The sequence below is a fragment of the Abramis brama genome (genome assembly GCF_963993115.1).
Source record: "Abramis brama genome assembly, chromosome: 21".
Taxonomy (NCBI): domain Eukaryota; kingdom Metazoa; phylum Chordata; class Actinopteri; order Cypriniformes; family Leuciscidae; genus Abramis; species Abramis brama.
Genome location: NC_139983.1, coordinates 15515134 through 15536762, shown reverse-complemented (window position 1 = coordinate 15536762; position 21629 = coordinate 15515134). Strand labels below are relative to the sequence as shown.

Below are 21629 nucleotides of genomic sequence, written 5' to 3'. Positions count from 1 at the left end.
CAGCGGACTGAAGTGGGACAGCCCAATTACAGGCCCATTTAAAGCTCGCTCTGGCAAAACCGCCTCACAGGGACTTTGCATGCTTCGTAAGATTATTATTTTCTTTATGAGGCAAAGACGAGCGGCAGGGAACAAGCAATAACACGGTAAACTTCAGATTCAGCAGAACCAAAGACTCCCGCTGACAAGTCTGAGCAGTTGGGGAGGTGCACTCTATCACTGTTTGTTTTTAAAAGAACAATGCCTTGCACCAACAGCACAAGACGGTCACTCGACTGATAAAAATGTGATCTTTACTGTTTGGTTACCACCTGAAAGTATGACTGAACAAGAACTGACATGGGGAATTAAAAGGTGCAGCCACGTTATCCTATATTTGGCGTTCCCAGGAGAACAATTCAATTATCTCACAGATTACTTGAGGGAATTTGTGAGTTCCCATCATTGGTAAAGAACTGTGAGCTAACTGAATTTAGAATGTAATGCCAATGAATAATAAAACAATGCTTTTAAATCCAATTCAACTTCAATCAAACACAATGGGTTTTTTTTTTTTTTCAAAGGGGTGACCTCCACACTGAAAGCTTCACTCGTAAATTGGGATCTGTTTTATGACAAGCCAGACATCTGTACCTTTGAGTGGCGCAGAAGGGCTCTAAAGGTTTGATGGAGGGTCTTGAATGGGGGCAACTGAAGGCCTTTTCACTTCAGCCGTGGGAAGAGTCAGGGAGGAGTGTTATCTGAACTCTGAAACAGAATCTCGACCCCAGCCACTAAACTTTCAGTCCATTGGTGGCTTGCTGGGGGGCCGGAGTCTTTTCAAAGCAGGACAGAGACACTTTTACCTCAAAAGGACAGATACCTCAAAGTCAGGTTTCGGGATGGCTTAACCATAAAATGATTCTAACTCATGGAGTAACTAGTGGATTACACTTAAAGAGATAGTTAAACAAAATTAAAAATATATTTTTTTTTTACATTTACTCACACGTTTTTCCAAACCTGTTTGACTTACTTTCTTCTGTGCAATAAACATAAAAGAAGATATTTCGTAATGTCTTTTTTTGTCAAGTCAATGGTAACCAAAACTGTTAAAATATCTTATTTTGTCTTCCACAGAAGAAAGAAAATCAGACAAGTTTGGAACAATACAAGTATACAAAATAACATGCATCTTTTGATTTGATACTATGCAGTAAAGAAGTAGCTCTTTCGTTTTAATGCAAGCCACGTCAGAAAGAATTGGAACTCTTCTCATTTTGTCAGTGCGGTATGGGGAGGATGGAGGAGAAATGTTCTCCTGGTTGGTTGGCAGTCCAAGTTGGTCGTTTTGAGTTTTGTAAACAAGGAGAACCGCAACCTGTGGGTCAGATTAACTCATTGGGGGGTCAGGCCTGGGAAAGCCAGCCTAATCTCTCTCCCTGACTGAACACAGGCTTACATACAACACTACTACAGTTCTGAGAATGCGTCACAGTTTGGAAAGGATCACGGAATTTTTTCAACATTTTCTTGAGAAAAATGGATTCTGCTAGTCTATGCATAACTAGCCGACATGATGTTGCTATGCGGCTGCTAAGGTGTTCTGAGTAGCTTTTAAGCTTAGTAAATGCCACTAATTATTTTTAGAAGGACAAATATGTTAATTAACCTCCAATCTTAGGGGTTGCTCTGCAAACTCAGCTATGGAATGTATGTGTATGTGCATAACATAATTAAACAAAGTAATCTAAATTCAAATCATATGGAAACGCCACTTTCACAACTATGATACTTTTTTTTTTAAGTAGAAATAATAATTCTATTGTAAGTCTGTTTTCACCTCAGAGTAAAAATTAAAAAGGTAACTGTGAGATAAAGTTTAAAATAAGAAATATTTTGCAGAAACTGCAAGATATAGTTACATTGTGATATTTTTTTATTTTTCATTCTGAGGTGGAAACAAACGTCCATAAATTCTCAAGTAAGCAACGTACTAAAACGCTAAAGAAAACCCAAAAAGACTAATCTGTCTAAACGACTTGTGCTTCATACACGTGACTGACAGCACGGATGCTATGGCATGTCATGATAGGAGGAAGGTTGGAGGTGGAGTTGTGGCTCAGCAGACAAACTAAGAATCACTGAACAATAAGATGAAAACATCCTGGCAGGCGTAGGTCAAATGGCACTATACTGCTCACGAGCCAATGACAGGCACCTGAAGAAAAGTGCGAGCAAAGAGGAATCAATTGGATATTAAAAATACTTTTTAAAATCATTTGAAATATTTACTCACATACCACTTTTGAGAATGTCTAAGCATAAAAGCCACATCTTCACCGATGCCAGACGCTTCCAGCTGACACTATCAGCAGTAAATAACAGGCATTTCTTTCTGCTACAGTTACGTGCCGCACTAGAGGTGGTGAGCTTGTCATAAATCACCCGTCATGTAGCGGGAACGAGTTGAGAACCCTACTGTTAGTCTTGTGAATCTTGCAGGTTGAATAGACCTGCTGCATGAACATGCACATATTGCATATATTATAAAAAATTAGCAAGTTATGCCCAAAGCACATAGCTTGTACCATTCAGATAATTTTGTATTAAATTGCATTGTAGCATTCTTAATTTATGTTGCATAAGCATCTGCTAAAATGGATCAATGCGATGCAAATAACAAATAGAAAGCTCGTATTCAGTGTACAACTTATTGAGAAGATTGTGGAAATAAAAAGTGGAACGGGGGAACAAGTAGTTGTGAATTAAAATGAATAAAACAAGCTGCACTGGAACATGTGGAATGAGCATCAAAGGATGAAACTAAAGACAACGCAACTAATACAGGTATGACCAAGCAGTCAAATGTGACATTGTGACATCAGATAATTTGGTATCTGTATGCAAACCAAAAGTAAACACATAAAAGTACATGACGTAAAAGCAGATACACACCCTCTATGGTCACAGGTTAGCAGCACTAAAGGCACAAATAGAAAGAAAATAAATCTCTATAATACCCTCTGAAAATGTACATTACATATTATTTGATTTATATATTGTGGTTCAAATGTTTGGGGTCAGTAAGATAAAAAAAAAAAAACATTTATTCAGCAAAGATGCTTTAAATTGCATCTTTAAGAATGAAAGTGTCTGAATGAAGTGTCTGATGGTCTATGACAGACCTGACAGCATGTACCAAAGCCACAAGGCTAAGACAGCATTAAATCCTCATTAGTTCTGACTTCACAGGCTGAGGCAATTACTGCAATACCGTAGCATCTGTAGCTCCAGCCTATTTGGATAAGTTGTTGGTCATGTGTTAATACTGTCACATACGCTAGGTAAACCTAAGGCCATAAGTCCCAGTGATCCTGTGTTTCCCTGGAAACCCTTTAGAAGTCTCAATGACTGCATTTTACTCAATGATGAGCATCCTTTTCTATATTTGGATGATAGTGCACACAATTGCATAAGACTTTCAATGTTGAAAGTGCACCAGAAAGGTCCCAGAAAAACCCACATCTACATGCTTAAGAGTCGACTATTTCAGCTCCATCAATATGACACCCATATTCCTGACCTGCACATCAAATCTCCATTAAATATTACATGTTCTTAAAGGAACTGCTAAAACACCAACATTTTGGAAAGACATGGGATGTTTTCCACAAAACCCTCAATTTAAAAGCCCAAACTCACCATTGAGCCCATTCGGTATGCTTCTGAGAAGATGGTTGGTTGATAGATCGTCCATAGACCTTCTGATAGACACTATCTTTCCCTCTGAAGGCTTGTGAATATGACTGTGGTGGTGATCTGGGCTTCCAGCACTGCCCGTGCTGGAGGTGCTGCTCCCGTCTCCAACATCCCTCACAGTGGCAGAACTTCCGTTCAGATTGGTAAGACTGGATTGGCTGTCTATGGAGCTCCTGGATCCAGCTCCATTCCTCTCATCGTCCAACATGAGGACGATCTCCTTGAGCTCCACATTCTCTCTCATCACACTCTCCTGGTTGCTCTCTAGGTCTTTCAGTTTTTGCTGGAATATGCCAACCTCCTTCCACATAACACTGGCAGTGTACCTGCCAAATCTCTGCCATTCCCTGGACAGCTTCTTCCCTTTCTGCCGATCATCATCCAAGAAACAGCACAGTTCTCTGAGCTCCTGGTTGTCTTCTTGCAGTTTCTGGTTTATCTCCTTCAAGCTCCGTATTTCGTGAAGATGCACTTGTAATCTCCGGTTGACGTCCTTCATCATGTTCCCGTGCTCCACCATTAAGTTCATCTTTTCACTATCCACTTTTCGGAGTTTCCTAACCAGCTCCTCTCTGCTACATTTAATCAGTTCTTCATCGGATACCTTACTTAAATCATCCCTAGGTACGTCTATAATATTTTTTGCCATATTCCTGTCGTTAAAAGTGGTCTGACGAGAGAGATCTGGTCACGATTTTCTAATCATTCCTTCGCAAAATCGTAGCGAGCAATATTAAACTCATTATTAAAATTAATCCAGTTATTCGAGAGATGAAACGAACGAGAAAAAGAAAAACTCACGTAACTGACCCAGATAAGTAAACACTGTGTTTATACGAATTCCTTTTATGTCGTTATTTCATATTTGTTTGAGCTGGAATCTCCTGTTTCTGACAGTGATGATGAGACTCTCCGGCCGCGAGACAGATGAATGGTGAGAAAATGTGCTTCAGCTCAGCTCAGCGTTCAGTGACGTCAGCGATGTACACGACGCGCGCGCTGCACTGCATGCTTATGTTAATGTCCTATAGGGGGCGCTTGACGTCTCAGAAAGTCGAACTGTTTTGAGCTGCATTCAAATATCACGGTTTTTGTCTTACTACTGTAGGCTACATAGGCCTATATGTATAGGTTAACATGTATATATTTATATATAAATGTATTTTATAAAAATATGTAGGCCTATAAAGTATAGAGATAATGGAAAGGGAACACAAAACTGGGATTAGGCTACAGACAAAGACTGGACTAAATATGATTTTGTGAAAGAAAGAAAGAAAGAAAGAAAGAAAGAAAGAAAGAAAGAAAGAAAGAAAGAAAGAAAGAAAGAAAGAAAGAAAGAAAGAAAGAAAGAAAGAAAGAAAGAAAGAAAGTTAAAGGGTTTCTGAAAATGAAATGAGTTTTAAAAGAGTTGAAAAGTTTCACCCAGTTTTAGGCACAATCTTGGCAATAATTAGGCTAATAACCATTAATAACAGTTAATAACAATTTATAGTAAATAACTGGAATAAGAAAGACACAAAGAATGCTTAATGGCCATTTAATTAAAAATAGCTTATACATATAAATTATCTTAAATTTAAATTTAAAAACATTTTCTTTTTTATTTATTTATTGTTATCACATAAACTAAATGGTCAATTCCCTTGCTACATTAATATTTATACAAAATGTTTTTTTTAAGTGCTAGTTTTTCTTCTTTTTAAATTCTTAATTCAAAATATGAATACTATGTAAGGATTATTCAATTCAATTAGATGGAATTTTACTATTAATTGAAATGCGTAAATCTTGGTAAAAGGCTTAATATTTTTTTAAGTGTATAGTCCTACTCACTAATTCATCCAGCAGGGATTCAGAATTGAGTTTCATGATATGATTCATGATTTAATTCAAATGAGCTGAAAATTAGGGCCCCTGGCCCCTCGACACATACAATCCAAGCCAATCACTACCCTGGCTACTGTTTTAGATGTCTAATGTACACCTGTGTAAAAACATTGTACAGTTTCTTAAGCCAAACTGCCCATGTAGTTTAGACATTTGCTGACAGGCTTTACAGGACCATGATTAATTGAAACACTTTACATCGTTTAGATAAAGAGATTAGATAAAAAGCTTAAAAGAAATACTCAACTTGGCAACGTCAGCAACACATTAAGTATATAAAACCAACAATGTAGTGGCATTTATAGCACTACAAAGTGCCTGATTACACCACTTGAGATGTGTGAATGACAAATGATAGGGCTAAACACAAGCAAAAGAGTGGTAGGCATGTTTCAGCCAATAGGGAATCAGTGCAATTCTGTTCCCAAAAGAAGTTCATAATTTCCATGTGAATGTAGTTACAAAAATAGCCACCAAGCTTTTTGTGAGCATTCAGACGGGGCTTAATTTAGTTAATAATAACGTTCTACTAAAATTTCTGACCTATATTGAAACAATGAAGAATTATAGCAGGAACATTACAGTGGATGTTAAAGACTAGAGCAACATCGGTAAATTGCCTATTCATATGTTAATACATCATGTAATGTGAATGAATGAACAAAAACATTTCAATATCAAATGATCTCATGATCTCCCTTAATAGGCGTGGGTATTGAAATAGGACTCTTCTTAGGGTTGTGGTGTGAACACACCGCCATCTAGTGACTACAATGACTCAAAGTTGCTCATCTGAATTGTGGCATGGGATCAACATGATTACAAGGAAAAAATAATAAGCTGGAATAACTTAATAACTGCTGTGTGACCTTAAAAAAATATAATGGCTTGAACTGACCCAGAGATTGCAAAGAGTTTGCAGAAAACCTTAAAAACAAAAACAAAAAAATCAATAAATAAACCGTTGACCTATCTACAGTGAGGAAAATAAGTATTTGAACACCCTGCTATTTTGCAAGTTCTCCCACTTAGAAATCATGGAGGGGTCTGAAATTGTCATCGTAGGTGCATGTCCACTGTGAGAGACATAATCTTTAAAAAAAAATCCAGAAATCACAATATATGATTTTTTAACTATTTATTTGTATGATACAGCTGCAAATAAGTATTTGAACACCTGTCTATCAGCTAGAATTCTGACCCTCAAAGACCTGTTAGTCTGCCTTTAAAATGTCCACCTCCACTCCATTTATTATCCTAAATTAGATGCACCTGTTTGAGGTCGTTAGCTGCATAAAGACACCTGTCCACCCCATACAATCAGTAAGAATCCAACTACTAACATGGCCAAGACCAAAGAGCTGTCCAAAGACACTAGAGACAAAATTGTACACCTCCACAAGGCTGGAAAGGGCTACGGGGAAATTGCCAAGCAGCTTGGTGAAAAAAAACTTCGCTTGTCTGAAGTTTAAAATCATTGGTTACCCGTAAGCCAATCACATGACGTTTGGTTATGGCGTGTTATGCGCATGCTCAGCCGCATCTAACTTCCACTGTAAACACATTTATGATGCGAAAACAAAACCATCGAGGGAAATACCGGAGTAAACATGGCTGTGAACGACTTTTGCAGATTATATGAAGTAAATCAACGCATCCACGGTACAATCAGCATCTACGTCACGGCTCTCAGCCCGCCCTCTGTTCGTTGATTGGCCCGGCCGTCCGAAGGCCGCTGGAAAACTGAAAGATAAGCTGCTATCTCAGACTGACTACAGAAGCGAAATGAAATTGAGCGGAAGTAGGAAGTCTGACGTAGTCAGGCTAAGGTTCCCCTGCTTAAACCAGCACATGTCAAGGCCCGTCTTAAGTTTGCCAGTGACCATTTGGATGATCCAGAGGAGTCATGGGAGAAAGTCATGTGGTCAGATGAGACCAAAATATAACTTTTTGGTCATAATTCCACTAAACGTGTTTGGAGGAAGAAGAATAATGAGTACCATCCCAAGAACACCATCCCTACTGTGAAGCATGGGGGTGGTATAGCATCATGCTTTGGGGGTGTTTTTCTGCATATGGGACAGGGCGACTGCACTGTATTAAGGAGAGGATGACCGGGGCCATGTATTGCGAGATTTTGGGGAACAACCTCCTTCCCTCAGTTAGAGCATTGAAGATGGGTCGAGGCTGGGTCTTCCAACATGACAATGACCCGAAGCACACAGCCAGGATAACCAAGGAGTGGCTCTGTAAGAAGCATATCAAGGTTCTGGCGTGGCCTAGCCAGTCTCCAGACCTAAACCCAATAGAGAATCTTTGGAGGGAGCTCAAACTCCATGTTTCTCAGCGACAGCCCAGAAACCTGACTGATCTAGAGAAGATCTGTGTGGAGGAGTGGGCCAAAATCCCTCCTGCAGTGTGTGCAAACCTGGTGAAAAACTACAGGAAACGTTTGACCTCTGTAACTGCAAACAAAGGCTACTGTACCAAATATTAACATTGATTTTCTCAGGTGTTCAAATACTTATTTGCAGCTGTATCATACAAATAAATAGTTAAAAAAATCATACATTGTGATTTCTGGATTTTTTTTTTTAGATTATGTCTCTCACAGTGGACATGCACCTACGATGACAATTTCAGACCCCTCCATGATTTCTAAGTGGGAGAACTTGCAAAATAGCAGGGTGTTCAAATACTTATTTTCCTCACTGTATATACTTTAGAAATGGGAATACTAGCTTATATAGTCCGATTCTCTCCATCACCCAAATAAGCTAAGAATGCTGCACATTAACAGCAATTAGAAAGTATGCAACTTGATTGCTATTTTTGTTTCCAAATGTTTCCAGTTGAAGGGTTAAAAAGTCATTCACTCCTTTAGTTACAGTAATTGATTAGAAACACGCCTGCAGTTTGATGTTCATTCAGATAAAAAAAATAAATAAATACAATATATTTTCACATGCTGAATCCTGCCATTTGTATATAGATTTGCTTTAATTCGACTATGCATACTTGCTAGAGACACATTCACTTAAAACAGACATGTTACTATAATAATAACCTTTCTGAAGTTCACAACAAGTCAAAGAACAATGGGCTAATATTTGATTACTGGGTTTTAATTAGTTTTCTTTCTTTTTTTCAACTGAGGGGAGATTAAAGGTAAGTAAAAAAAAAAAAAAAAAACTACTGAAAATCTCTTCACATCCTGATAATACAAATTACCCAGTAGCCTAATAGAAGTGGTCTAAATATATATATCAAAAATACATATACTGTATCTTCTGTGGAAGTCTCAGGTCCAAAAAATGTCGGTCGGTCGATGTTCTACTTGCCTGTCAATATATATATACTTCCATACTTCTGTGCACCTGCTCGCACAGACATCACACGTCATCAATGCGTTCCATGAGGCTGCAGAGTATAGACACACAGGGGGTGTTTTTCATTTCTTATTTGTGCATCCTCGTTTCCTTTCCTCACGTCTTAGCTCCACCCCCTTAGGATGTGTGGGAAGGTAATGTTCACGTAATGTCATAACCGTACGAGATGGCAACCCGTGACGTTCCCGTACCCGGAGCTGTTCATGTCCCCAGTCTCAGATTCATGCGTTTCTATGTCAACACTGTCAACGCCAAAATGAATCTGCAGCAAGTAAGAGCTCTGTAAGTTGTTTACACATTATTATTTTAATGTTATGTGCTTTGAGACATGAGGTAATTTAACACTGTCTCACTTGGCGCTTAGCAAACTCAACTGTGTGCGTTCATGTGTTTTGAAGGAGACGTGATTTTGGAGACGCTCTAAAGGGAGGGTGGGATCATATGCTTTCAATGCTAGCTTGCTATTGCTAGCCTCTCCAAAACTGCCTACCCTACCTTTAAATTGTTTCATTTTTGCACATAGGGATTTTGATACACCAAACAGATAGGAAGTAAAGCCAGTTTCAACAGAACATGAGTTAAAATAAACAGCACAAAGTGAGGATATCCAAGTGTTTGAAATATGACTGTGATTGCGTAACAGAACAGACGGAACAAAGATTATTGTTTCGTTTTCGTCCATTCAAAGCCAGTGCTCTCACTTTAAGCCTCTGTTGAAGTTGACTTTCTTTCTGTTTGGGTTCTGTATAAAATTACTATGATGATAATAATAATAAACCTAACCCATTATTTTCTCTTCAAATGGTTAATGTGGTAATCTGACCTAATAAAAACTGTATGTGCAGACATGCACTTTTGTTATTTTGTTCAAACATGCACTGATTGTTATACAAATTAGAGATTTCAATTTTACTCCAGCAAGAAAACATACACACACAGCTTTACAAAGATCCGACTTTACAACCTGTGGTCTCCGAGACCCACGTTTAGGATTTTTTGAAACATGAAATTCTCCTAAAATCAGCAAAAGCCATGTGTTAACATTATACCTAAGCATGTTTTAAAGCTGAAAGGTGGATTAAAGGGTTAGATTAAACACTTAACCTGTGATAATGAGTCTTTTTTTTATCGTTTCTATAACTGCAGCATAACAGGTTTAGAGAGACATGAATTACAGTCGGGGAATTGCTGTTCGGAACTGTGTGTGTTTCACAACTGCTCAGGATTAAGACGCGTCTTAACTCAAACAAGGAGATGGGATATGATAGAGATCCAAACGATTTGCGATTCGCTACACAGTAAATAAGTCGTGAATTTGTTTGGAAATGGTTGATGATTAAATTCGGGGCAAAGTGCACGACTAGGCTACATAAGTCAGTGAGGACACACGTCGAGTATCCTCGCCATTGCATAACTTTTACTTCCATGTATCTGAAGTAGCGCACCAGGATTTGAGCGCTATGTGGTACTTTTGCGATGTTTTCGGCCGTATATGGCAATCGCCGTGTATTTTGTTTTATTTGTTGGCGTTTTGGGTCGCACCTGCGTTCCTGCATCCACAGTGTTTGGATTTTAAACCCCCCTTTCAGCCTCAACAAGAGCTTCAGTTCTGTCAAATGTATAAATACTTCGGCTGCTGTGACTATGCCAAGGACCAAGAGCTGAAGGCAAAATACTATCGGATAATGGATAACTTCGATTATTATGGATATTCGAACTGTGCCGCGTACGTTCAGGATATGCTTTGTCAGGTAAGTTTGTTTGACCGCACAATTATGAAACGATATTTTTTGTTTAGTTTGTGGCTTTATAAATGTAGGCTACTCGAACCATTGTTTGTTTGCCTCTCAACACGTACCGCAATTCGCAGCCATAAATTGTACTAAACGATGATGTCCAGCTCTCTGTCTGAGTTGCCAATGATTTGAAAGTTGGTTGGGGCCAAATGACGTCACTAGAGGAATCTCTTTTTTGCCAATAGTAACAAACTTAACCTTGCAAATAGTTCCAAGATACATGCACACTGCACAGTCATGTAAATGAACACACAAAGAGCATGACTAAAATAAAACAAAATAAAACACAAAATAAAATGATATAAAAATGCATAGACTATGTTACAAACAAAAAACAACAACACGTAAACGTGTTCTCAAAAGTATGAGATACAATATAGCAAAATAAACACCCAGGGTAATCAGATGAGTCGAACATTTCAAAAGAATAGCATTTATTTGAAATAGAAATCATATAGGCTAACATAAATGTCACTTTTGATCAGTTTAATGCATCCCTGCTGAATAAAAGTATTAATTTCTTCAAAACTCCCTGGCATGCTATAGCAACCGGCTAGCAAGACCCTAGCAACCATTCACGCCAAATTAGAAACCTATTGCTAAATATAGCTGCCTATTTTAAACTTTTAGGTTCATAAGTAAGTTACACGTCTAGGGGTCACGTATGGATTGCTTCATGGATTGCTTTTTCCCCAGTGCAGTGTGGGCCACTGTAAACACTACATTGAGGTTTAAGTACTTGTGGTTTTCACAGAGTGTTGAATGTGGGAAAGCAGACATGACTATTCAAATGCATTGCTTGAGGCCGTCACGATTCAGTTACATCCCCCCACTTTTTCTGTTTCTCTTCTTCAGGAATGCTCTCCATATGCTGCTCATCTTTTTGATGCCGAAGACCCCAACACGCCTTTACGGACCATACCTGGACTCTGCCCCGACTATTGCTCTCAATTCCATTCCAAGTGCAGATCCTTTCTTACCTTGTTGTCTGACGATCCACGTCTTCCAGAACTTAAGCATGACCAGCGCAGGCTTTGTCAGTACCTAGAGCTGGATGACCCAGATTACTGCTATCCTCATATTCTGAGCAATGAACGCTTGACCAAAAATCTGGGCCGCACTGTAGCGGACTCTCAGGGCTGCTTGCAGCTATGTTTGGAAGAGGTAGCCAATGGACTCAGAAATCCTCTCGCCATGGTTCACGCCAATGATGGCACGCACAGGTTTTTCGTTGCTGAACAAGTTGGCCTGGTCTGGGTATACCTTCCAGATCGATCAAAGCTTGAAAAGCCATTTCTAAACATCACAAAAGCTGTGTTGACATCTCCATGGGAAGGTGATGAAAGAGGATTTTTGGGACTCACCCTTCACCCCCGTTTTAAATACAATGGGAAGCTGTATGTATACTACTCTGTTGAGGTGGGCTTTGATGAGAGAATCCGTATCAGTGAGTTCCGTATCTCTTCTGCGGATATGAATGTGGTTGACCACGGTTCAGAGAGGTGAGCAGCTGCTTTTCTTTAAATTAAAGGTTCCAAAAGGGGGTTTTCGTTTTGGTGCAACAGAACCATTTGGGGTTCCTCAAAGAACCGTTCTGTGAACAGTTCTTAAAAGAACACATTTTTTTTTCTTATTGTGAATAATAATTGAATAATCTGAAGAAACTTTTTCCAATTTAAAGTACCTTTTGAGCAATGGAAAGGTTCCATGGTTGTTAAAGGTCCTTCATGGAACCATCAATGCCAATAAAGAACCTTTATTTTTAGAGTGTATGCTTTCAATAATTTCAGTTGGGTTTAGAGCGTCCAATACTCCACATACAGTATCTTCATGTCCCCTCAGAATCATTTTAGAGATCGATGAACCTGCTTCTAATCACAATGGTGGGCAGCTTCTCTTCGCCGATGATGGATACTTATACATCTTCACTGGAGATGGTGGAATGGCAGGAGATCCATTTGGGAAATTCGGAAATGCACAGAACAAGTAAGTTTAGATAATTAGTCAACTCTGATATTATTTGAATATTTTGTAGAAGCTAATTTCAGTTTGGTACAAGAAGGACAGATTGGTTGTGATCATTTTCCATCTCTTATCTGGATGTTACTGCTAGATCTGCCCTTTTGGGAAAGGCTCTTCGCATTGATGTAGATGACAATGAGAGGGGGCCATTGTACAGAATTCCACCGGACAATCCATTCATACGTGAACCCAACGCTCGTCCAGAAGTGTATGCCTACGGTGTGAGGAACATGTGGAGATGCTCTGTAGACAGAGGAGATCCGAACACCAAGGAAGGAAAAGGACGAATTTTCTGTGGAGACGTGGGACAGAATAAGTATGAGGAAGTGGACATTGTGGAGAAAGGCCGGAATTATGGTTGGAGAGCAAAAGAGGGCTTCTCTTGTTATGACAAAAAACTCTGTGCCAACAGCTCCTTAGGTGGGAATACATTTACTCTCATTGTCAGTCCTTTAAATTCTTAACATTTGGATTTTTAATTATTTGTATTGGATGAATGGACGAATTCTAGTGTCTTTTTCAACCTATAAAGTCTTTTTACGCTAAATTATTTTACTTCTAGATGATGTTCTTCCGATTTACGCATATCCACACAAAATGGGTAAATCAGTCACAGGTGGATATGTTTACAGAGGCTGTGAAAATCCAAATTTAAATGGCATGTACATATTTGGAGACTTCATGAGTGGGTAAGTAATGATTTTTTTAATGAAAAAAAATGAATGCTTTCATTCAGAAAGAGTGTATTAAAGTGACGGTGAAGACATTAATAAAATGTTACAAACTATTTCTATTTAAAATAAATGCAGTTTGAACTTTGTATTTATCAAAGTAAAAAATGCCATGGTTTCCACAAAAATATTAAGCAGCACAGCTGTTTTCAGCATTGATGATAAGAAATGTTTCTCGAGCACCAAATCATCATATTAGAAAGATTTCTTAAGGATCATATGATACTGAAGATTGGAGTAATGATGCTGAAAAAGCTTAACCATCACAGTAATAAATTGCATTTTCCCAGAATATATTCAAATACAAAACAGTTGTTTTATAGTGTAATAATAATTCTCAAAATTACTGCGTTTACTGTATTTTTGATCAAACAAATGTAACTTTGGTGAGCATGGGACCTTTTTTCAAAGCATTAAAATTAAAATCATTTGAATGTATATGCTGTTGACAATGACAAACATTGTTTTTAAATGTGAACTCTGTGAATTTCCAGACGCCTGATGAGTTTAAAGGAAAACAGAAACACACACAATTGGGAATACAGTGAGATTTGCATGGGTGAGGGTCTGACTTGTTCCTTTCCAGGGCTTATCAACAATTACTATCCTTACATCATTTCGTTTGCAGAGGATGAAGCAGGTATGTACAAGAAAGGCGACATGTTCCTTTTACACACTTTATATGCTGCATAAATTAGTTGCTAACACCTCCTAGCGGGAAGAAAACTATGTAGAGTTTAATGTTAATTTGATCAGTGTTTCATGTGACTTAACTTGTGTTATCTGTGACCAGGTGAACTCTATTTCATGTCCACCGAAATACCAAGTGCAACATCTCCTACAGGCGTTGTGTACAAGATTGTTGACCCTTCAAGGTGTTCTTTTTCATCACTCATAATAATGTAGTCCCTTGTGTTCAAAGATCAGCTTGTGTTGCCTCTTAACAGACTTTACTCTCAAAATGCTAAGTTGGCACCAATATGTGCTGCTGTAATCTCTCTCTCCCCCTCCCTTTCTCTCTCTCTCTCTCTCTCTCTCTCTCTCTTTCTCTCTCACAAAAATCAGAGTTACAGTGAGACACTTACAATGGCAGAGAATAGGGCCAATGCGTAAATGTTAAAATACTCTCTGTTTTAAAAGTATGGCCACAAGATTATGCATGTTAACATGATTTTAGTGTGTCAATTCTGTGTAAAGCTATATCCACTTTTACAACTATGACAACTTAACAGTTCAGTCAAATCATTTATTTGTTATGACAGTAAACTAGACAGGTTAAGACATGGGAGCTCCTGAATGCATTGCAATTTGCTCAGTAATAAGTTTATGCCAAGATGGTGGAGGGAGCTTAACATCCAACACAACCTTAAAAATGATGAGAAAGACTTTACAGCTCAAATAATACACACGTTTTAACAGAATAACATAATAATTTAGTGCTTTTATAAAATGTAAAGCTTCACATTTCGGGTTAGAAATTGGACCCTGTTTTCTTCCATGTGTCTTACCGTAACCTGGATTTTTGCTTCTATTAAAGAAAACAAGAGACATAATTCTGTGATAATCAACATTAGGCCCCAAATACTGTTGATCTCAACTTGTATTAAACCCAGAACATTCATTAAAAGATTAAAATGCTCTCCCTGCTTTATTACAGACGTGCACCTCCAGGAAAATGTAATTATGAGCCACTTTCAGTTCGTGTTAAGAGCAGTCTTATACCATTCAAGCCAAAGGAAAGTAAGTTTGCTTACTTCATAAGAGATCTAGTCAATCTGTACATCCAAAACTGTGTTTTTGCCATCAAATTATGCTTTTTTTGTAAATTAAAAGTACCACAATTAGAGTAGGCCTCTCAGAATCATCATCACCTGGTTCCCTTAAAATTCCAGAAAATAAGCTCTGCGACCAACTAAAGTTTATGATTCTTACGTTTTGTTCATCATGACAATCGTCAAAATTAAAGTTAGGCTCTAATGAACTACACCATGTACGCACAACTTCAACCTCACCACCACTAAGCTTCCGAAAACTTTCAATTTTGATTTCATATCTACAATTTGGAAAGTTTGAGTTAGAATAGTTTTAAAGATCTTGAGTATAAACACAATGAGGCTGTGGAAGCAGACTAGTGAGTAGAAGAGTTTTCCTGTTCGGTGTGATGTTTAATGTCCCCGAAAGCCCTATTCAGCCAATTTTACAAGATACGTAAAACAGGACAATAGAACCAGAGTGAAAATAAAAATGAAACTTTTTTTCCAGGTTTTAGGACTCTGCGGCACTCTATAATAACATGATTGAGTAACTGATTTTTGTATAAATCCCCCTTTTCACAGCATTGATAGGAGTCCATGTTCCAACAGAGCTTCCTGTCCATGACTCAAAAGGCTGGTTTCAAGAGCTGCTGGACATCTTGAATGAGCAGGATGGGCAGATCACCACCACACCATTCACCCCAACTACACCCAAGCCCAATAGGACAACCAGACAGAGGAAGGGTAGACGCAGGAAGGGCAAGCACAAGAACGGAGTGGTGAGATTAGTCGGGGATGAAGAGGGCCGGATGGATCGGGGAAGGGTGGAAGTATACGCTCATGGGGAATGGGGGACCGTTTGTGATGATCTCTGGAACACCAAGAATGCCATTGTGGTCTGCCGACAGCTCGGGTTCCGCCATGCACTTAAGGCTGCCAAGCACGCTGAGTTTGGGGAAGGGACGAGCCTGAAGATTATTTTGGATGATGTGCAGTGTGAGGGGACTGAAGAAACTCTCTTGGATTGTCAGCACGCTGGGGTTGGCACACACAACTGCGCTCACCATGAAGATGCAGGAGTGATATGTGGAAATTCAGATTCAGGCCTATAATAATAATCTGAAACGTTTCAGAAACAACCTTTTTGTTATTAGTTGTAGCACATAACTGATCTTTTCCAACTGCAAGAGAGAAGACATTTGGACTATAATACAGTTTTTCTCAGTTGCTTTAGGGCCATTTCTTGAATCATCCTTAAAGGGATAGTTCACCCAAAAAATGTAAATTCTGTCATTACTCACCGTCATGTCGTTTCAAAGCCCTAAAATGTTGTTTATCTTCGGAACACAAATTAAGATATTTTTGATTAAAAGATTTAAGGCTAAATCAGATTTGTTCATCATTTAAAGCGATTGTGTCTCTTCAGACAATTTGGACTGAACAGCTCAATTCATATGATTAGTGTTACGATCTCTTTATGAATTTTTTGAAGCGTCAAAGTGGTAGTTGCACAGCCGTCTATGGAGGGACAGAAAGCTGTCAGATTTCATCAAAAAGATCTTCATTTGTGTTCTGAAAATTAACAAAAGTCTTCCGGCTTTGGAACTTTTGGGAATTTTCATTACTTGGTGAACTAACCCTTTAACATTGCAAACCAGTAAGTGCATTTCTCGAAACAATTACGTACAAGCAGCACCACACAATGGATTTCCTGCAAAAGCCTGTAACTTGCTCAAAATCCTTAGTTCATCTCTCAAAAGTTGTTATATCTATTAACATATCACTGCTATCAGAATGACAAGACTGTGTCATTCACAAACAAGCTAGTCAAAATGCTTAGCCATGTTGTCAATATAATAGTGTACCCTGACTGTATTTCCTAATGTAAAATATGGCAACGGTTTTGATACAAAACAGTGCACAAGGCAGAACCTTTTCTATATGGCATATATCAATTTCAACAGTACAAATTTACAGATTAGTGTATTTTGGCAGAAATCCCATTTTTGACAGGATTTAGTTAGATTGTGGTCTGTCAACAAATCATAGTGCAATGTCATTGTGATATAAAAAAGAAAAAGACAAGTATACCGTATTGCAGTACAGTGCACATTGTTGGATTACATACCTTTACTGTCCACAAAACATTTGAATGTTCTCCCAACCATTTGCCTCCATCCTTCGGCTTGCCTTGGCCATTGTAAGGCCATGATTGAGAACATGTTTTACAGTGGCCCTTATTTTATCAGAAATGTGCCTATGTCCTCTGCCTCTTCTACCTCTGTTTTGAAACGCTAACCTTCCATCATGCATCCTAACCTGGCTGTTGACCCTGTTTATTTCTTTGTTCTTTCATTCTCAGAAATTGTAACACTGTGTTGTGCTCTGTCTATATATGCTTAGCCTACTAAATTGAAGGTTCATCAGATGCACCTCTGAGGTATTTTACAAAACTGGTTACAGACTTGTCTTCATTAGTGAAATCCAAGATTCACCTGTGTAATTCATCAATTCAGGACACATTTGTAAAAAAAAAAAAAAAAAAAGAAGACGAAGAAAAAAAAAGTATATGCTTGACATTATGACAACTAGTTTTAACCATTTTGCATTTACTGACTTTTGCAATGAACTAATGCCTAGATGTTTTGACTATTCAACAGAGAAGTAAGCCTATAATATATTATGATCAACATGACATAAGCAATTGATAAAACATGAAACAGCAGACAATTGTACAAAATCATTTTTCATGAATGTACCAAAGCATTGGCAAGTTGTTCAAAAGAATGAGAAATTGATTTATGATGTGCAAGTGAGATGTGGAGGTTGAACAAGTAGTTTTGAGAATTGTGATATGATAAATGTGGCTGAGAAAAACTGTAAAACGTGATATTTGAGTTTAGTTTAAATCATGACGAAACATTCATGTTCATTATTTTTATGCTCAGATTAGACGTCTGGATGTTTTACTGACTCTGAAGTTTTGTTGTCCCATAAATTATATCATTAGGCCTACATAACATTTGTAACAGTTCATTTAGCGTTATTCATTCAAATAAATTTGGAATGATACAATTTTTGTGATTATTTTAAACCAACCCAAAACATGAGAAACAAAATCAGCATGTAGCACATCTTAAAATGTCTTTGGACACTAGTTTGTTGTAGCCTATATTTTGAAGTAGCCTACCTTGGAGTACAAATATGTATGAATATGGTAGCCTACTCATTTGTATAATATTTCAGAGTATGGTATTAGCTACTATCCGTATCACTTTACAAATGTACACTTCAGCTATAGGCTATCGTGGATAGGAAACACAACAACAACTGGCAAACTAGACGTTTTGTTGTAGGCTACTTTTGGAGATACCGCTATTTTCTCAGTAACAATTTCCGTGAATATTTTTTGAGTAGCAAATAGGTCATTTTACAAATTTACACAGTTGCTAGAATTGGTTTGCTAAACGTTTGTGGCTAAATACGAGATTCAGATATATAGATGTGTAAATAAATGCGTACTGGTATACTATAATATGTCATGTACAAAAGCGTATATTAGCCATTAGCACGTTAGCATGCAACAACATGGCTCCATAGCTCAGTGGTTAGAGCACTGGTCTTGTAAACCAGGGGTCGCGAGTTCGATCCTCGCTGGGGCCTTCATCGGTTTTTTTTTCTAACTTTCACAATCACGTTAAGTTTTTATTGTGAAGTGAAACTAACTATTATACGAATATGAATATTATAACAGAATGTTAGCAAAGGATGAATGTGTGTTTTAAAGCAACAACCGCAAGTAAAAGTTAATATTTTTTACTTTTATATTAGGCTACAGCCTATACATTTTTAATAACATGGGAGCATAAAATTAAATATTGATGTACTGCAAAATGCCTTTTCTTTTTATGAGTTATATTTAGGCTATACATTATTTTTAGATCGCTAAATTTTAAAATAATTTTTAAACCAAGTTTGTCTTAAAAAAAACAGGATTTGACTGTGATATATTTATCTTAAATCCACATCCAAAACTAAATAAGCTGTGTTATCCAAATGTGGGTAGATGACATTGTTCTCATTTCAATGATGTCTTTGTGTGTTGAATTCCAGCTCTGCTTTGAACGAGGTCATTGATATGCTGAGCATTCAATCACGTAGGTAGTGCCAGCCATCTCTTCCAGCTTCCCTTCCAAAATTGGCATCCCTTTGAAAAGTAATTTAGCTCTCTGCTAATTTAGGTCTTCCTGTTTGCAGAAATGGAGAGTGTCATTTTAGTTCCCTTGTTGCGCATGCGATCAGAATTCAGATTTTATTTTTTACTAATTGGACTAAATTAGCTGTCAAAAGAGTTTTAGTTTTACTTTAAAAAGAAAATTAAGCTTTTGTAAAAGCACAAAACAAATAAGGCATAAAAACTTATTTATTATTACAGGCTATATTATTTTTAAGTGTCTAAAGGTCCAGTCAACATATAATTATGGTTATGGTAACATCCCTCATGTAATAATGCACAATAGGTGTGCTGTATGATGTGCTGTTTTGCCAACAGTCATATTAGGCTTTTTATTAAAATCAGCGCTGTACCTTCTGTTTATTTCAAATGAATTAAATGTGGGGTTAGACTGACACCTATTGGCATTGTATTGAATTGATTTGGGAAAAGATATTGGTGTAGTAAACGTAAACATTTTATGCCAATAGATGGCAGTGTTGCACTGCCATAATTATTCAATGGAAGATTAAAAAATGCCCTTCTCTTGTGAAATATCAACTAACAGTTCAACAATGCTCGATTTTCATAATAAGAGCATTTTAACTTATATGTTATGTTTTAAATAAATTAAAATAATTTAATTAAAATAATAAAAATATATATTTGTAATTAATTCCTGGTTATTTACTGTAGGCCTATGTATTGCACGTTATATATATATATATATATATATATCCTTTTTCTCCTTCAACCACTGTGTGGTCAGTTTTGCTGTGTGCTTTGGGTCATTGTCATGTTGGAAGGTAAATCTTCTTCCCATTGACAACTTTCTGGCAGAGAGCAGCAGATTTTCCTCAAGAATTTGACAGTATTTTGCCCCATCCATTTTTCCTTCTATCCTGACAAGTGCTCCAGTCCCTGCTGAAGAGAAACAACCCCATAACATGATATTACCACCTCCATGCTTTACTGTAGGAATGGTGTTATTTGGATGGTGAGCTGTATTGGATTTTCGCCAGACATATCGTTTGGCGTTGAGGCCAAATAATTCAATTTTAGTCTCATCTGACCATAACACCTTTTTCCACGTGGCCTTAGAATCTTCAAGGTGCGTTTTGGCAAAGCTCAGTCGTGACTGCATGTGGCCTTTCTTGAGGAGTGGCTTTTTTCTTGCAACCCTCCCATACAAGCCACATTTGTGGAGAATTTGTGATATTGTTGTCACATGCACACAATGACCACTCTTTGTCATGAATTCCTGCAACTGCTTCAGAGTTGCTGTAGGCCTCTTGGTAGCCTCTCTGACCAGTTTCCTCCTGGCTCTTTCATCCAGTTTGGAGCGACGTCCTGACCCAGGGAGGGTCTGTGTTGTACCAAATACCTTCCACTTCTTAATAATAGACTTCACTGTGCTAGGCACTGATAAAGCCTTTGAAATGTTTTTGTATCCATCTCCTGACTTGTGCCTGTCCACAACTTTATCCCGGAGATCTTTTGACAATGCCTTGCCACCCATAATTGATTGTTTTCTTCAGTTGCACTACCAAGGACTGAAATGCTTCAGGAAAAGCTTGTTTCATGCTGAGCTAATCAAAATGACCACAGCTGATCACAGTTGAAAGTCAGTTGACTTTGTGTGCTATTGAGAAGGTGATTAACTACACCTGGTTGGGTTTACAAGTCATTTTTAGGAGGGGGGTGATTCTTTTTCCAACTCAGTGATTCTGTTTTTTAATTTGTATTTTTTTTTTCTGACAAGTTGGTATTATATCTTTCACTTGGATGTTATAAGTTGTAAATACAGCTGAATAAAACAAAAATAGTTTTTGTCTGTTTTCATTTCAGGCTACAAAGCAACAAAATGTGATTATTTTAAAGGGGGGTGATTCTTTTCTATACCCACTGTATATATATACATACATATATATATATATATATATATATATATATATATATATATATATATATATATATATATATATATATATATATATATATACATATATATATATATATATACATATATATTATTATTATTATTATTATTTATTTTTTATTTATTTTTATTTTTTTTATAGATGAATGATCTG

General features: G+C 37.5%; 2 protein-coding genes across 3 annotated transcripts in view; one reads left to right on the top strand and one right to left on the bottom strand.

Moving 5' to 3' along the window:
• The window catches only part of ccdc85ca (coiled-coil domain containing 85C, a), a 36560-nt gene extending 31842 nt beyond the window's left edge, over window positions 1–4718 (bottom strand). Inside the window, exon 1 of one of the 2 annotated variants that reach the window (XM_084096544.1) lies at window positions 3685–4718. In XM_084096544.1, the coding sequence (XP_083952670.1) occupies window positions 3685–4390 (706 nt within the window). In that variant the 5' untranslated portion in view covers window positions 4391–4718. The remainder of the gene's footprint in view (window positions 1–3684) is intronic. The other variant, XM_084096543.1, reaches the window with a different exon arrangement.
• Window positions 4719–10193: 5475 nt separating this feature from the next.
• hhipl1 (HHIP-like 1) lies at window positions 10194–18396 on the top strand. Its single transcript, XM_084096064.1, has 9 exons — window positions 10194–10771; window positions 11672–12318; window positions 12659–12802; window positions 12930–13258; window positions 13401–13527; window positions 14064–14209; window positions 14363–14444; window positions 15227–15309; window positions 15906–18396. Exons 1-9 carry the CDS (start codon window positions 10481–10483, stop codon window positions 16433–16435), a joined length of 2379 nt encoding a protein of 792 aa, XP_083952190.1. The 5' UTR covers window positions 10194–10480; the 3' UTR covers window positions 16436–18396.
• Window positions 18397–21629: the final 3233 nt, after the last annotated feature.